This window comes from Neltuma alba, unplaced genomic scaffold, assembly GCF_004799145.2.
Source record: "Neltuma alba isolate B1F8T4 unplaced genomic scaffold, ASM479914v2 tig00004239_pilon, whole genome shotgun sequence".
Lineage (NCBI taxonomy): Eukaryota > Viridiplantae > Streptophyta > Magnoliopsida > Fabales > Fabaceae > Neltuma > Neltuma alba.
In genome coordinates, this window is record NW_021633616.1 from 7,718 (window position 1) to 26,557 (window position 18,840).

The 18,840-nt window shown below is 32.9% G+C and overlaps 1 protein-coding gene across 1 annotated transcript; it reads right to left on the minus strand.

Moving 5' to 3' along the window:
* LOC114744026 (universal stress protein PHOS34-like) lies at window positions 1–2,554 on the minus strand. Its single transcript, XM_028932206.1, has 4 exons — window positions 2,144–2,554; window positions 1,962–2,056; window positions 1,610–1,731; window positions 1–316 (listed from the first exon to the last, which is right to left on the minus strand). Exons 1-4 carry the CDS (start codon window positions 2,322–2,324, stop codon window positions 229–231), a joined length of 486 nt encoding a protein of 161 aa, XP_028788039.1. The 5' UTR covers window positions 2,325–2,554; the 3' UTR covers window positions 1–228.
* Window positions 2,555–18,840: the final 16,286 nt, after the last annotated feature.

Genomic DNA, 18,840 nt, shown 5'->3' on the forward strand with positions numbered 1-18,840 from the left:
TAATTCAATTTAAATTTCAATATTATTATTGAATAAAAAGCAAAACATGTACGAAAATAAGGACTAAAACGCAAAATCATTTAATTACATCATGAACAACATATAACAACATTATATTCAACACTAGAATGTAATTAACATCCATTATATTACATTGAACTTTTTGGGGGGAAAACTATGATCACTTTACATGTAATTAACATCCATTAGAGGCGCAGGCAAAGGACATCAGTGTTTGGTTTTGGGCTTCTTGACGATCATCACAGTACAGGGAGCGTGATGAGCACAATAGTCACTTACGCTCCCTAACACCGCCCTGGAAAAATTGAATACACCCAAAACCAATATGATCATCATTATATTGCAAGAATTATAGCCATATAGCATTGTCTTCTTAAAAATGGTTTATATAAAATAAAAATACTTGAAAATGGTAGTGCAATAACATCAAGACAAAGCAAACTAAGCGACCATTGTCATAGCCAAGCTAGCTTTTACCACCTTCCTCCATTTTAATTAAAACAATTGCCTTGTTAGAGTTTCAGTCTTGTTTCAAACTAGTTATCCCTTTAATATGTTAACGAGCCATCTTTTTATTAAATCATGGTTACTAATGAAGATAATACTCCCTCCGTCCCATATTATAAGAAACATTATTGGAGCTCATCACGTATATCAAAATATTAGTTAAAATTAGTTAAAGATAATAAATATGTAAAAATTAAAAAAAATTTCACCAAAATGCCCTTATTCATAGGGGAGAGAGAGTATAAGAGAGAAAATAAGAAAATTATTATAATAAAAAAATTATGGAAGAAAGAAAATATGTGATGGAGAAATAATAATTTGAAGAATAAGATAATAAATATATTGAGTATTAAAATAAGTAATTAATGAGGGTAAAATAGGAAATTCACTATAAAAATTTAAGATAATTTGTATATGTTGTTTATATTAAGGGACAAGAAGAAGATTGTTATAACAGGACGAAGAAAGTACTATTTACCTCTTAAATGTAAAAGTAAATACCGATAGAGATTAAAAAAATAACTTAAGTTATTTATAAACTGTCTGTTGGTTAATTATTTACATTGGAAATCATATCATTCATGGAGATCCTCTTTTAATATGCGCAATAAAGAATAATTTAGGATAAAAATTATAAATGCAGGTGATAAAATTGATTGATATCCTACATTTATGATTCAAATAAACCCCTTTAATTAGCTCTTATATCTATGATTAAAGGAAGTAAATGATACTAAAGTTCTTTTTTGGTTTGGATAAGTAGTCGACTGATGATGGTTTAGTTCTTGCTGTACAATAAATTTTCTATCTGTATGCATGATCATAAATAACAATTATTTCGAAACAAAGAAAACAATAATAATCCCGAATACAATGTTAGTCTTTATAGTTTGATTTTCATTTTGATTTCAATTTCTCATGGACAAAATAATCTAAATTTTTATTAAAATTAAAAAAATTAACGTCTCATAATAAAAGAAGCTTGAGTAGCCAAACCCTATAATTTCAAACTATACAGCAACAACAAATGTCTTACTCCAGTGAGCTCACTAACACAATCCATGTATTAATGTGTACATACCTTTTAATAGCCCCATAACCATGACTTCCCACCACCAATAAGGAAGCATGATGTTTGTCCACAGCTTCACAAATCACATTTCTTGGGTCTCCTTCCGTTACTTCTACTTCTACGTCAGTCACCTGTTCATTTTGCTCCACCATAAATACGCACACACAAGCTACTTCAAGCCTCAAGCATTAGATCATTGCGTAGAATTTTCACCATTCACATGAAGAATCATATTTCAATTAATTTTTCTACGCTTATGCATAAATCATTTGAGAATTTTCTGGCAGCTGAGCGATATGGTGTTACTGTTAATTTATTCATGGCTGGTTAGAGACATTCAAAGTGATTCTTAATTAATTACCGATTTCTTGTGGCAAATCTCTTTAGCTTTTTCAACAACTTTGGCGGCCTTCTTCTTCAAATCCCCATCAACAATGGGCAAAACTTCAGCAAATCCTGCCAACAATATATTTGCAGTTTTCTCAGAAAATCAGAATCTAAAAGGAAGGAAACAAAGATAGAATCGACGGAAAAACCAAGTACCAGGACCGGGGATGCCCAGGGCGGAGGTCGCATAAGGTTTGGCATGAACAAGAACAAGCTTAAACAGAGGACTAGGCATGGGCGTGAAGAAATGACAAAGAGTCCAGTTGAGTGCGTAGGCGCTGTGCTCGCTCTCATCGATCGCCACCACCATCACTTGCCTTTCCGGTGTCGTCGCCATGGGAGAAGCTCACCGTCGCAGAGGATCGCACCGGTCAATTACTTCTCGTTGGCTTCTTCGGAACGCTCGCACAATACGCACCACGTGCTGCCGGATTGACGCCCGATGTATTCAGAACAATTAGATTCCGTTGAAATGACTGTGAATAATTATAATTTAGATGTTCCAGAGATATCTACAAGAGTCTGGACATTGGGGAATTCCAGATGCATCGCACAGTGGCATGGGTTCGTGGAACAATCTGGTAGGCGGAAACGACCCGCTAGGACAATCGGGTACCCGAGTCCGTATATATGTGGGCTACGCAAGAGTGGAACCGCCGGATTGACTGGACCGTCGCAATGGGCGGATCCGGTTAGCGCCAAATCGGGGCATTGTCGACTGCTATGTTGATGGGGCGACGAATCACACGGACAAACTTGTAATCGTAGTAGTTTAATAAATAATTATTGAAATACGTAAAATACAATAATTAAGATATACAAATATGCAGCGAAAATCTTCCAAGTTATCGTAAAAGAAAAGAAATTTAGATACTCCTCCGGTCCTTAATATAGGACCCAATTGTTGAGTTGGTTTTGGTCCTAAATATAAGACCCATTTCTTATATTTATCAATTTTCTCTAAATTACCCCCATGGATACTCCTCAACCATAACCAAGTAGAAGAGGAAGATGGGGTATTAAGAAAGATGATTATGGTGTTTTAGGAAAAATGTGTCACATTTCTTATAATTAACTAACTTACCTAACTTCCTTAATCTAATCAAATTAGTTAAATGGGTCTTACATTAAGGACCGGAGGAGTATTTAATAAGCATTATCTGTCATTTTATTTATGATAATAAAATTTTTCATTGTGCTCTTTTTATTTAATCAAAGTATGCCAAACCACCTTGAGTTTGAAATTAATCCTTTTGAACGCTTAAATGTAAAAGATTTTCACTTTTCCCAACGAGTGTCCTTCTTAAAATCTTCAAATAGTTTGTTGGTTTGTTGGATGTATTTTATTTCAGTTATATTATTTTTCAAGGAAGAAAAAACCGGACCGGCTCATCCAGAAAATCAGTGAACCAGTCTGATTTAACCCAAAAAACCGGCCCCCAATCAACCCGGGATGCATTGAAATGAATCGGACTAAATTGGTAAAAACCGAAAAACTGCAGGGTGGACTAGGTTGGCTGGTTCCCCCCCCAAAACTGCTCTCACTGTTCGCCGGAGAAGGAATGGACATCTTATTGTCTGCAAGAAACCATGGACACTGCAGAGATAGGCAGTAGAAGCCGAGGAGATCATGGAGGTTGAGGAAGGGAAATCTTTGTTTGTGCCGCTTTGAGGTATATTAGTAGAAGACTGGAAGAGAAGGAGAAAGATAAGAGAGAGTATAGGATGGATGAATAAAGTATAGAGAAGAAAAATGATACTGACCTTTTGCTATTTCTCCATTTCTCCATTCTATTTGAGGAAGAAATAGAAGTGATCCTTGAGGACGGCAGGAAGTAATTTGAGAAAGAGGTGGAAGAACTGGCGATGCGTGCTCAAGGAGGCAAAATATGCTGCTACAGTGCTACCACCCTAGTCTACTCTGCTTGTTCAATGTCGTATGAGAGAGATGTTGCTTCATGATGTGAGATATAAAGAGAAAAGTGGTCATGGCACGTGGGAGAGAGAAGATAGAGAAAAGGAAAAGAAAAAAAGAAAAAAAATAAAAAAGAAACCCATTTAAAATTAAATATTATTTTTATAATTACAATATGAATATTTTACTAATTTTAATTAAATTATATCATTTTAATTGTTACTGGTCTGACCTCGATCAAACCCATTAATCCTTGAACTAGTATCTTGACCGGTTCAGTATCCGATCCAATTTTTTGTTCCTTGTTATTTTTCTTGAACAGTTTTTTATTGTGAAAAAAAAAGACCATAAATTTCTCTTTAAAAATTTATTTAGAGAATAGTTCTAGGAATAATGTGAAACACTAAAATCCTTTAGGGGAAATAGATAAACATATGACATGATCACGTTGCTATTAATGACCATAAATTTATGCAATTTATAATTTTTCTTATTTGCAATTCATTTTTCTTTATGTCAATTATTTTTTATGTATTATTTTTTTTCTGTGTGCAACCTTTCTTGTTTTTTTACTCATCAAGGGATTCCTGTTATTCGTAATGCTTTTTTTTTTTTTAATTTCTCCTAATTTTCATGAAAGGATTTATGACCAATTTTGTCTTTTTATTTGATCGTCAACATGTTTATTAAAGGAGTTTAAGAAAATTTTGTAATCAATGCATTGGGTACTGATGTACATGGGCAACTTTTGGTTCAACACGCTTATCACAAAGCTCACTGGTCTTGCTCGCTTTATAAGGGTCGAGTTTATTGGGAGTTTGCACAAGGCACCCATGCTTTAGTCTTAGTATTAGAGGGCCCAAGTGAATTTGATAGGAAAAATTTCGTTTAAGGACGGCAGTACAGAATTAATTTTAAAGAGCTCTCAAAACATTTTGAAATTTCAATGCAGGATCAAGGGGGCAAACTGATATTAATTCCATAAAGAAAATGATACTATTGCCCCTTATAATACTTATTGCCCTTCGAAAATGAGACTTATATTTTTAGTGGTGTAAAAGAGAGAACAAAGATGAAAAGGGGGAAGTTGGCATCATTTCCTATCCTCCCCTATGCAGTGCAGTAATGGTGAATGGAGATATTTCACTACGATGAGTTGATAAAACGCAATGGCGGAGCTTCACTTTAAAGGTCCGTCCCTTTGATGTCTGTCGAAGTCGAAGCTAGAGTTAGTGCAAGAAAGAGAAATCGCAAGTGTGCCTTATGGTGTTGCGTCTTCTTTGGAAGTGGCATCATCTTGGCATGGAAGGTAAGATTTTGTTTTCAAAATTTTTATTTTGTTCGTGTGATTTGGTGAGCACAGGTGAGTTGTGATGGCCGAATAACATAGAAATGAGTATTTAAGTGTATGGGTACGTAGGTTAGGAGTGACTTGCAAATCTAACAGTGGTTTTGGTTTTAGAAAGAAATTTTTATCCTCATCTTGTTTTAAGTTGTTAAACATGTGGTGTTTGTGATTTTTGAAAAGTGGGTGAGAATAGGTGCACATTGAGTATAATGCGTTGCTGAAAGAACTTAGATAGGCAGAAATGAAAGGGAAATGGGTGAGTGTGCTGGAGTGGGTGATATGACAGGTAGATGTGCAGGTGAATGTTGAAAATATGTATTCGAATTGTAAATTTACAAATTCAAATTATGTAAGGGAAAAAGCAATTTATTGTTGTGAAAATCCATATTTTTGTTGTCAATGTTCAAATTCCTGATATAAACATACACTATCTTTAATTGCTGAAACTCAATTGAAAGTGATACTTCAATGATGTGTAACAGCAAAGGATAAATGGATAGTAGTAGTGGGAAATAATTATTTTGCATCTTTCATGTTGGAGGGCAATTTGTAAAGACCTCAGAAAGAAAATTCATCTATGAAGGGGGTATCATTAGCAGAAGATTGATTAGAAAAGGAATGACATATGAAGAACTACAATACATGGTCGCTTATGATGTCTGGCCAGGGACTTATGAACATAAAATGAAGTACAAAGTTATCTTTGACCAGGAAACATTCTTAGATTTTGTTGACGATATCAGTTTTGGACAAGTAATTGAGTACATAGATAGCAGTGGCCATGTTTATGTTTGTGAGAATGAGAAAGACTTGACACAAGTGTCACAGTTGGATAGTGCACAAGAGTAAGTTGTTTTCAATTGGTTTTATTAAGATTGTGTGTATATGATAAGAAATTTGTCCAATTTTCATAAACTGAATTGTAATACTCAGAAGTTGAACTTGTTTATACAGGTTAGATGATTTGGTTGGCCCTTGTAAAATGTTAGTATCTCCAATTGAATTGGATTTGGACGCAGATAACATAAATATATCTCCTGTACAAGGTGTGCCAATATTGATAGGAAGTTTAAGTATAGAAATGTTGCCAACCCCAATAGCAGTGATGAATTCTTTAAAGTAGATAGATTTGTTGATGTCAAAAGGACAAACTTTTATTAATGTTAAACATTTTAGAGAGTCATTATAGTATAGCTTTGCACACAAGTTTACATATCGATATGTAAAGAATGATAAGCATAAGATGATTGTGAAGTGTTGTGTGAATGGTTGTCCTTGGGAATTTCAGCATATGATGTAGATGAGAAGAATGAATTCCTAGTTGTGAGAATATTTGGCAGTGAGTACTTGTATTATGCACAAGACAACTTAGTTGCTCCTCATAAGAAGAGGTGCAGACTTACTTCAATAGTCATAGCAGATAAGTTGAGTTCTAGAATAGACGGATCTCCAATTGACATTAGACGGGATTTGGAAAGAGAGTATGGGTTGAGCCTCAACTACTAACAAGCATATAGGGCGAAAGAGAAAGCATTGACACAAATTCATTGTTATCCAAAGGAGTCTTATATATTAGTCCCTTGGATATGTGAAAGGCTAAGGGAAAGTGATCCAGAAACGGTAGCATAGTGGGTTGCCTCGTCAGATAATAGATTTCAAGCTATATTTATTGCATATGGTTGCTGTATAAAAGGATTTTTAGAAAGTGGTAGACCTATATTATATGTGGATGGATGTCACTTGAGTGGTTTATACAAAAGGATGTTATTGGGAGCACAAGTATATGACATGGATAATGAATTATTCCTACTTGCATATGCAATTATTAGAGGTGAGATATTTGATGAGTGGGCATGGTTTTTGGGTAACATAAAGGATATTACGGGATCATTAGAAGTGACAATAGTATCGGATAGGCACAACTCAATAAAAGGTACAGTCTAAGCTGTGTTTAGAGAAGATCGACATGCTTTTTGTTATCGTCATGTGAAGGAGAATTATAGTGCTGATTTTTTAAAAATGATCAGAGGAAAGAGAAAGACCAGCCCACAAACAAAGGAAGTTACACTAAAATTACTTGATTTTGTTGCATATGCAACACTTGATAGAGACTTTGATCATAGTATGGACAAGCTAATGGGATTTTGTTTAGAATTGGGACAATGGCTTCAAAGGAATGGAGACATTGAGCATTGGGCACAAAGCAAATTTTCTTACAAGAGGTGGGATAATATCACCACAAATTTAGCTGAATCCTTTAATGCCTGGCTGCTTCGTGAGAGGAAGCACAACATTGCTATCTTGATACATGAGTATTGGGAAAAATTAGCAAAAAAAATGTATAACAGCAAACTAGCAATGAGGAATTAGACCAATGGTGTGAGATCTAATATAAGGAAAAAGTTGATAGATCATGTGACCAGATAAGAAAGAATGCATCTGTAAGATTATGGAATAAACAATTTTAAGGTCAGATAGGGAAACATAGATGTGCGAGTAAATTTTGTGTTACGTGAATACACTTGCAAAGGTTGGCAAATGTCAAGACTATCTTCCCTACATGCATGTTCTGCAATCAAGAAGGTATATAGTAATATATATGCATATGTGGAGCATTGCTTTTTACTCTCAACCCAAAAAAAAAATTTATGACAGACTCATGATCCTAGTTGAAACCCATGACATTCCTAAGCTAGATTCCCTTCGATATGAAAATTACTCATCCACTATCTTCCTATAACTATTAGTGACAACTGGCCGTGTTGGAAGGCCTAGAGTTAGGAGGATTGAGTCAAAATTCCAGTAGAAGAAACTGTATCATTGCTCAAGATGTGGTGAAGTTGGTCACACTAGAAAGACTTGCGATAACCTGAACCCTGAGTGACTTTGATGCTGAAAATAGTCTTTTTTTTTTTAAAATTTAATACACAGCTACTTTTGTACATAAATGAGCCCACTATGTATTTCTGGAGTTGTTGGGGAAGTAGCTATCACAACAATAAGTTCCTTTGGTAAGTTCACACAGTTGCGAGCAACACAAATCTAGAAGATGCATGAAGTGATTAACATATAATTCAATACCTATTGTTGTATAACAAGGCATGGTGAATTGAACTCTATCATTCTCTTATGGGTGGGGCCACTTTCTTAAATATGTTATGACATGAACCCCACAATCATTATTGAAAAATTAATACATAACAATGTTGGCTCATCTATGTTCGTGATAATGTATGACAAAAAAATTACAATGAACTAAAAACTCACGTATTCTCTTAAACATGAATTGTGGGATACAAGATGATATTATTTGAATCTAGGTTGGCCAAAGCCTCCAGCTTAGGCTTTACTCTCTTTAGTGTTTCAATGAAGTGTGACATTTACACAATTACAAATGACTATCGCACAGGGGACGCTATGGTTGTCCAGAAAAGTAGACGAATAATTATAGTACTTACACATGATTCTACCATCATTTGCTGCCTTCCTAATACTGGATCATATTTCTTCTTCTTCTTTTGGTGCTTCATTATGTCCTCATCACCACGCAGTGAGTCCAACACATAAAACTTTAGTGTGCTCAGTTCAAACACAAGGCAAAACCAATGTAGTGTAAACAAAACAGGTAAAAAATATATTCATATTCAGCAAACTGTACCCCAAGTGTTCTGGGAGTACTTGTTTGAGATGTTTTTTTATTTGCCATGCTTTGTGTTCCTTTACCATTCTTGTTTATTACAACCAAAATTGCACAATAATTTTATTGTCAGTGAAGAAACTGTACTTATTACATGACTAAACAATTTAAAGCACTTACCCATTAGCAGGGGATAGCACTAACCATGGAATTTGTGTTAAATATGTGTCTTTTAACCACAGAAGCATTCTCCTGTTAGTTAGTATTCATTTTATGGGCAATTAAAGTCATGATCTGCAGGTTAATGGAACTTCAAAATTCAAAATCTAGAAACATTTCATATATGCCCCACTTGGATGTAAATTGAACATCGCATGTATTTTGTTGCTTATCCATCTTCTAGGACCCAGTGCTTGTAGGTCTACTCGTCTTGCAAAATATCCAAACATATCTACTATGACCCTACAACAAATATGAAAGTGCAAATATATAGTCAGTATTGCATACTAGTATTATTCACAGGTTATCCTTTCTATAACAATTGAGGATACTTACTCTTCAGCCCCATCTGGTTGACACCACTTAGTACACACTGTATAAAATGTATCCTTGTCACTCATTTTCACCTTTCTAGCATAAGTAAACATGCATGGAGATTTCACTACCAGGACTTTATGTCTATTTGACCTACTTATCAGTAGTTCCACCACTTTTGTCACCATTTTCCCATCTTTGTTCCCTTGTTCAGTTTCTGCCTCCTTTTCTACAGCTTCATTTTCTCTAATATTTTCATCTTTGTCTTCATCTTCATCTTCATCTTCTTCTTGTTCATCATCATGCCATTTCTGACCATTTTGATGTTGTTCTCCTGTCTTTGCAGTCATAACTTCATCATCTTGTGGCTGCTCATCTTTATCCTCATCACTATAGTGTTCTTTTTCTTCTTCTTTATGCTCAACTTTGTCACTTTCATCCTGCTGTTTATCATTGACTTCTTCATTGCCTCCCCGGTTAAGAATTTTGGTTTCCAACTTAACTAATTCATCACAAACAAAACTTTGAATCTTGGCCATTTCATTGTTTAATGTGTTGTTGAAATTAACCCAAAACTCCTTAATGTCTTGCACATTAAAGTGTATGTCATCAAACAGATATTAATTGTGACCAATAGACATTACCACGTTGGTATTACTCACTGGGTGATGGAAAGTTCTACTACTTCCCAGCTGTGTTGATAATTGAACTTCAGCAAAGGTTGGACTGTAAAAAATACGATGTCGACTCTCCTTTTCCACCTCAATTCTACCCTTCACTACCTTATCATCCTAATGTTTAATGGCATCTTTGTCTTTTGGTTCAACTCTCTCCAAAGGGAACCTTTGTAGGACGTATAGCTACAGAGAAAAAAAGCATTGCTCAAAAATTAAATTAGACAATACATCAACAATTTAATTGTCAAACCATATCCAATATCATTTCTTTTGTAAACAAATATGCAAGTACCAATAAAAAGTAGATGCACCCTCTGATAACTCTAGAGCCCTCTTACTACTCTTATTGCACCATTTTATTTCTTTACTGAGTTTATCAAGCATAAACGAAGCCTAGTCAAATTTTTGCCAATTCTTTTCTATGCAGGCCATTACCTTTAGCACCTTCTTACTCACACTTGCACTTCCCGTGGAACTAAGAAGAGTTCCCAGTGTGAAAAGAACAAAATAGAATTTAAACATTCCATCTTCTTCCTCGTTCATTATCTTTTCCCCAATTTGAGAATATGTCAATGGAATATAGTCCTTTTTCAACTCATTTACTTGATCCTTGAAGCCATCCAACTTCACTTTAGAGCTCTTATTTGGTAACCCAAGTACTCTCCTCACATCTTTAGCTGTTGCCTTCTTTGTCTTCCCCCTTATGGTCATTTGTTTACTTGGAGGATCATATGCATGAATCAACTCCAAACATAAATCTCTAGAGATCTTATTCAAAGTAATACTAAGAAGATGCCTAAACCCCATTTCTTCTACCTTGTGCTTTAAATTTTCTTTCCCATTTATAAACTCAACCACTTTCTTGAATTTCGTGGGGGAGCAACGGGTAGAAAATAGGAACACATACTTCTCCTTCTTCTTCTTCTCTTGTATCAGCTCTAGCTCCTTTTTCTTGTACGGCTCCCTCTCCGCATCACTCATTTGATTCCATATTGCTAAAGCTGCATTTATGATTGCTTCCATTCTATCATCTCCTGCTTCTTTTGTTCCCAAAATTCACCCTTGGATACTTTCCATCCAGTAACTTGTGCTTCCTTTTTTGCCATCTTCTTAACCCTTTACATAATAATTACGAAGTCATTAATCATTAGACTAAACAGCACTTCAAAATTCATATTGTCCAACATTTCTTCTTACGTTAACCCCAAAATTGTATGTACACTAATTGTTATTGTTAAATCTTTAACTTTACTTGTTATATGACAACACATCAAATAATTATATATAAGTTAAGTGGATAATCAACTAATTTCTCATGTAAATTGCCTAATTTTCATTGTGAGGCCACTACATATGAGATTTTAACAAACATAAAATTGTGTAATACAAGTGGTTAATTTACTGATTCTTCATGTAAATTGCCTAACTTTTAGATTCCAACAAACATGAAACTATTAAACAGAAGCTAAGTAGATAATCAACTAATTCCTCATGTAAATTTCCTAATTTTCATTGTAAGCTCACTATATATCAGATTCTAACAAACATGAAATTGTTACATAGATGCTAAGTAGATAATCAACTAATTCCTCGTGTAAATTGCCCAATTTGCATTTTGAGGCCACTAAATATCTGATTCCAACCAACATGAAACTGTTACATACAAGTGCTTAATTAACTAATTCTTAATGTAAATTGCCTAGATTTTAGATTCCAACAAACATGAAGTTGTTACATACAAGTGGTTATTTAACTAATTCTTCACGTCAATTGACTAACTATCATTGTTAGCCTACTAAATGTCACATTCCAACAATCAACGGGGTAAACCAAAGAAAACCCACTCATTTGCCTAATCCATACAATAACATTTGCCCAATCCATACAACAACATTTGCCCCTCCTGATTCTTTTTTTAATTCCCACACAATGCCTACAAATTATAGCAATACAGTTAACTACCAACACTAAGTTTTTCCTTTATAATAAATTTATACTAAGCTCCCACAAAAACTCTTAAGGCTACACTCACAAGCTTTCTCTCACTAAATCAGGAGGATTTGCTAAAATGGGTGATGGGTGAACATTATATGACGCATTGGTAATCATTTCTCGGTTAGAACCCAAATGTCATTACCAAACACACCTACCTTTTAGTGGGTCATTATATTCTTCCTTAACCTCCCATGAAAACAAAATCGAAGAAATCTACAACATTTAATGTAGACCAAAATGCTTACCAAAGGAAATCAATAACTTCTTCTTGCCCTCCTTCTTCCTTCTTTGTCAATAGCCTTGCAAGTTTCTTCCTTTGTTGACCTCGTCTTATTCTTCTTCTGGTTGTAGCAACTACCACGCACCCGCAGAATGAAGGTGACAGAATTTTTGGGGGGCACGTCCTACAATTTTCACAAATTGCGAGAGAGAAGAGTCTTCCCATAGTGGTAGTATAATATCCTTTAAAAAAAATTCAAAAAAAAAATAATTGAAAAATAAAATAAAATAAAATAATATAATATAATAATATTTTATTATATATAAAAAAAAGGAAAATGTCCAACTTTCCACCGATATTTCGGTGGAAAGTTGGAGGGGGGTGTGGAAAATTGAGGGGGGCGGTGGAAATTGGGGGTTGGGTTTGAAAAACAAACCCCTCCCCCAATAATTGTGTGGGGGTGTTAAATACCCCACAATCCATTCTCCCCCACGGCAGGCGCAAGAAGGAGTGAGAGAGAGGGAGAGAGAGAGGGAAAGTGTGTTTGAGCGAGAGGAACATACTGGTGAAGCAGAGGGCAAGTTTTGAAGATATTTTAGGTACATGAAATTATCTCTTTTCATCAAACTTTCTCCATAAATATTTCATATATATTTTATGCTTCCTAATAGTAGTATTATCATAGTGATTAGAGAAAATTTTGAGACTTGTATATGATCTAACTATTGAGTTTTGACAAAAGATGACTATAGAAATTTAGAAGTAAATGAGTTGTTAATTTTAATCGGTTTAGATTTCTCTATTTGTTGGTTTTTAATATTTAAATTAATTTTTCTAGTTGAAAAATATGTTATATATGATTTATATTATGTTTTTACCGATTAAATTCAAGTTAAGCAATTTATTTGGATTGTTTGATATATTATTAAGTTTTTAATCGATTTAGTTTTATTTATTGGGTGATTGGAGGTTTTAAAATAATTATTGTAGCTAAAAAGTCTATTATTTATGGAAAAATATATATATGGTAGTTGTACCATTAAAGTTTTGATTAGATTATTTAGTTATAAATATTTGAAGTATTATTGAATTTTTGATAGTTTGATTTTGAGGTTTAGACTTAAAAAGAGTGTTTTTAGAATTTAGAAAATAATAATTTTATAGTTAGAAATTGTTGAAAATCCTTTTTATTAAGGTAAATAATTTGGAGATGGTAAATAAATAATTTGGGGTTGTTAGAAATTTTAAGTTGTTTCTAAAATACTTAATAATTTTTGAGTTATGAGAGTTGCGGGAATTTAGAGTAAAAATTTAAATAATATAGAGAAGTTTAATTAATTAATTAATTAATATTAATATGTGGTTATATTAATTGTGTAGATTAATTATTGGTTGAGCAAAGAATTGACCTTGTGGTAATCCTTAGTATTGCTTTGGCGAGAGGTAACTACTTTCCACTTGTTATATGTGCTAATATGTTGTTTGTGAGTATTTTGTTGTTTTTAGAATAATATTTGATATTTGGAATTTGAGTAGATATGTTATATCTTTTGAGCTATGAAAATTGTCTTGTGGAATTTTTGGAATTGTGATTGAGAAGTTTGGAAAAGATATATAATTTATATCTTATGGATTATACTGAGAAAAGATTGAGACATTTTTCATTATATTGTGAATGGTTGGTTGTTATTTGGATTTTGGATTGAGTCCTATCCTACCACGTGGTAAGGTCGCCATTGGTGCACATTGGTTGGCTTATTCTTTCGTCCCCCATAGTGAGGGATAGGCCTTTGGAGCTTCTTATTCGTCCCTCAGAGTGAGGGATAGGCCCATATGTTTGATTGATCCCCCAGAGTGAGGGATAGACTTATGTGGCTTGTGTGTTGGCCCCCATAGTGAGGGTTTGGATGATTGAAATTATATTTCTATGGATATATCTATAGTTCTCAAGAATTAATAACTGTTCCACTTGACACCTCACGAGCACGTGTTAGTATGTATGATGAGTTGGAAAGTTGGTTACTGAGGCATTTGTCTCATCCCGTGGTTTAACATTTTCAGGCGATAGTTCCGGTGGTGGCCCATCAGGGAAGACTCCAGAGGCATAGTGTGCTGTTATAGCTTGTATAGCCTCCCTGCTTTTGTCCTATGTGCTGACTTGTTATATATTGCCACATAGGGCTCATCTACTATCATAATGTAAAATAATACTTTTAATTACCACTATCTGGTATGATAGGGCCGTGAGGAGGCCTGAGACATTTTAGACTCTGCATGTAACGCTTCTTTGAAAGTGTTAACTTTTGACTAATGAGCTCCATAGTTTATATTAAACTGATTTATCAGTTCATATGTTTGAAAATATAAGTTTGGTTTGGGCTAATGGTTGATTAATATTTCTAGACTTTGGAAGTCCAAGGTCCAAGGTAATGATCGATGTTACTCTTATTATAAGTTTATTTCTTTTAACCATAATAGTGATTTTAAAATTTTAAGGTTTCTTCTTTTCTATCATGGTTAGTCATTCGAATAAATTGAAAATTTTGATCTAAATGGGTTTTAAAAGAACGGTTGTCACAGGTAGCACGTTCGCAAAGTAGGAGGGAAGATTTTTCGAAGAGTGGTAGCATGTTGGCAGATCAGGAGAGGGAAGAGTTTTCACAAAGTGGGATCACGATTGCATAGAGGGAGAGGAAAGACTTTCTGACCATCATTTTTTGGCTCTTAGTTTCAAATTTTAGGGGAAGTATTATGAGGGGCAATAGCATCATTTTCTTTGTGGAATTAATATTAGTTTGCCCCTTTGGTCTTGTAGTGAAGTTTCAGAATGTTTTGGGACTCTTTGAAATTAATTTTGTACTGCGATCCTTAAATGAAATTTTCCCAGTTTTATATCAAATTTTATCTCGGGTTTGCACGAGTCACTCATGCTTTTGTCTTAGTATTATACTATTATAGGGTTCAATCAAGTTTGATAGCAACTTAACTCATTATGCAAACACAAAAACAACTAGTAAGAATTTTTTTCCTTTATTATTTTTTGGGTGCTATTTTTGGGCTTGAATATGCCCTTAATGGGTTGGAGTATTTGACTCAGTCAAACATTTTGAATCAAATCCAATCAGTTATGATATAAGTTAAATTAATTTGTTGTACAAATTAAATATATATTAGAGATATATATTTAGAATTAATTAAGGTTGATTTTGGATTTAAATGCAAATTCATAATCTTACCAGTTAAGAGATATTTGAATATTCGAATTCAAATTCAAACTGATAAGTTAAGTGGATATTTTGCATTCCCAAAATACCCCTGGCCAAAGCTACAAATAAAGAGATCAACCCGGATCTGAATATGAATCCAACCCAATATGCTTTATTTGTTTATATTTAGGGTCCGTTTGGATTAGCGGCAGAAAAAGCAACTTATTCTCAATCTGACTTTTAGAAAAGTAAGATTGAGTAAAAGTTAGACTGAGTAATATAACTTATGTTTAGATTGACTTTTATAAAAGTTAGTTTGTAAAGTAAAAAAGTTATTTGGATTATGATTAAATAAGTAAGTTTAGTTTCCAGAATGACCAAAATGAATATGACTTTTATTAATTAATAAAAAATGAGTAAAAATATGAATTTATAAAGTATAATAATTTTAAATTATTATAATATGAAGAAGTTATATTTAATAAATAAAATATATTTAAATTAGAAATCATAATAATGTGAAAATTTTTGAACCAAATAATATTACATAATTAATTGGATGATATACTCTACATAATTTATGTAAACATAAAATGAAAAATAATATTAAAAATTAAAAATATTATAAAAATGTAGAAAATTATTTTCACTTGAGAGAATATTAAAAATAAATAACTAAAAACTGATTAGAATATTAAAAATAAATAAGTAAAAATTGATTGGAAAGCATAAGGAATATGTAGAGAAGTATAAAAATATCATAAATATAAGAGTAAAAATGTCTTTTAATTTTAAAAAGCTGCTTTTGTAAAAGTCATAAGTAAGTTTTATGTACTTTTGTAATCATGTTTAAAAAAGTAGCTTTTGATTTGAGTCAGATTGGCTAAAAACTGTGACAAACAACTTCCAAATTTGTAAAATGACTTATCACCTTTATAAGTTATTTTTCCCTCCTCAAACGAGTTGCCAAACAAGCACTTAATATTTCTGACATACAGGTATCATCCCATTTGAGGCAATTATACTCAAGATACTATCACCAAATGTGAGCATTTCTTATAATGGGGATTTGAACTTTAGTTTATTATGGGGACTAATTTCTTTCACCAAGCCTAATTCTTATTGATCACTTGTAAGAGTTGAGAGTGAGACACACCCATTTTTTCGTCCTTCTTCTTCATCAACGCTGATTGTTCTTTACTGCATTCCTAATTATATGGGGCTATGAGGTTATCTCTCCCTTTCTGTTCTCAATCAATTTGGTGCTGAAGGAGATAATCTTTATTTTATTTCTTTGAGGGGATATTTTGGACATTTGCCTAATTTTATATTTTTTTCCAGAAAAATTAATCTTTCAATGTTTAATTTTTAACTTACTTATAAAGCAGAATTATTATGAGATCCTAAGAAAGAAATTGATTACTAGAAAACGCAATTTGAACTTGTTGTCATTTTTTACTCTGAAACTTATTAGTGCATGCTCTTCAGCTGTCAATTGACATTAAGGTAATTAAATCCCTTTGTGCTTGGTCCCTCAATTTAGTGTTGGACTCCATTTTTGAACTTTTGATTTATCCATTAACTCAATTTTTTATGTTTTTAATTTTTATATTATTATTCTTAAGGAGAAGTACAATCAAGTCTCAAGAAAGAGAAATAATCACTAAAAAATTCCAATAATAACCTGAACAGTCTCTAATAACAAGTTAGTGAAGAATGACAACATCTGATACCTATTTTGAGACCTTATCATAATTCTTCCTTAGTGTGCCACTGGTCAAACCATTACAAGACTAGTCCTAATTAAATTAATTTATTTTAAATATATACCAGCTAATTTAAATAAAAATATTAAAAATAACAACATACACAACAGATTTAAAACTTACTTCAGATAAAAACAGCAAAACAAAGTTACAAATATCAAGGATCTTCTCAGATGGAGAATCTTAGCCTCCAAATATATGAATTAACAAAGTTCAATTAGTAATCCCAGGTTTGTGAAGAAAGTTCAAGATATAAACATCTTCAACATATCCTAAAATAGATGATTTCTCTGTAAATAGAAATGTCTTTCTTTTCTCGAAAAAGCTCTTGCAATTGCACATGATCACTTTTAATTTTCTAACAAGTAAATTTTTATATATGCGTGTATCTTTTCATATACGATTAGCAGAAATCAGTGAAAGAAACTATGCGCTGAGTACAGAACCCCGAAGAAGAAAATCCTTCTGCTGATAATATTTATATACTGAAGCCTAAACTCTTTTAATTCCGGGAAAAAAATAGAAATTTGAGACGGATTTTGAAACAGATTTATGTGACTTTTTGTTTTCTTGATCTGTTTGTAAGTTTTTATCTAAAATCTCCTTTTTGTTTTTTTGGAAATTGCAAGAGTTTAGGTCTCAACATAAAAGAAATTTTCTCCTTTTCAGACTGCACTCAGTTCATAGTTATTTTTTTCACTGATTTTTTTTTTTTTGCAAATCACATATGAAGATATAAATATACACACATAAAAAATTACTTGAGGGAAAAATTAAACTGATCATTAGCAAGAGTTTTTACGAGAGGGAAGAAAATATTTTCTACTTACTGATATGATAATCTGTTTGAGAATGTCTTGAAGCTGTTTATTTCTCGAACTTTGTTCACAGAGACTTGGAGACATCATCTTGAACTTCATTCACAAATTTGGAGGCTAGGATTCTTCATCTCAGAAGCTTCATGGTTCTCTCTCTTTTTTAATATGAATCTGATGTTCTTGTGGTAGGAAAGCAAATCACTATATATAATAGTGTTGGCAGTTCATAGATGGGCATTAGCTATTTCATCGTTCACTTTATTTCACATGTACATGCATCGTGGACATTCCCTTCATGGTTTTATTACTTCTCCAGGAAAACATTTTTGTTTTTGGAAAAAAATAGTTATAGTGCATTTTTTCCCCCTTGAAAGCTGGCAATCTTGGAGGAACTATATATAGGAATCCGAAAGAAATTGTAAAGCAACAGTATAGTGCAAAATCTTTCAAATCCGGTACAATGTTACCTTTTTTTTTTTTAAATAATCATTATTAAGTTAATAGTAGGTGGTAAAAAAAAAATTCTTTTTATGCGGCTAACTCGACGTTGAACTTTAAAAAAAAAAAAAAGGTGTCGATCTTGCAGAAGTTTTGAAAGATTTCGTAATCTATTGCTCCATAATTTTTATAACACTTCTTAGAATATTTTTTGAGCGAAAAATCATTTTAATAAAAAAATAAATACTTTGTAAAACAATTTTCATTTTCTGTCAATTTTCTCTCCATGTATATATTTT

Coding starts and splice junctions, on each gene's coding strand:
- LOC114744026 (XM_028932206.1), bottom strand. CDS start 2,324: ATGGCGACGACACCGGAAAGGCAAGTGATGGTGGTGGCGATCGATGAG. Junction 2,057..2,143: donor CCTGGGCATCCCCGGTCCTG/GTACTTGGTTTT, acceptor TATTGTTGGCAG/GATTTGCTGAAGTTTTGCCC. Junction 1,732..1,961: donor AGATTTGCCACAAGAAATCG/GTAATTAATTAA, acceptor CAAAATGAACAG/GTGACTGACGTAGAAGTAGA.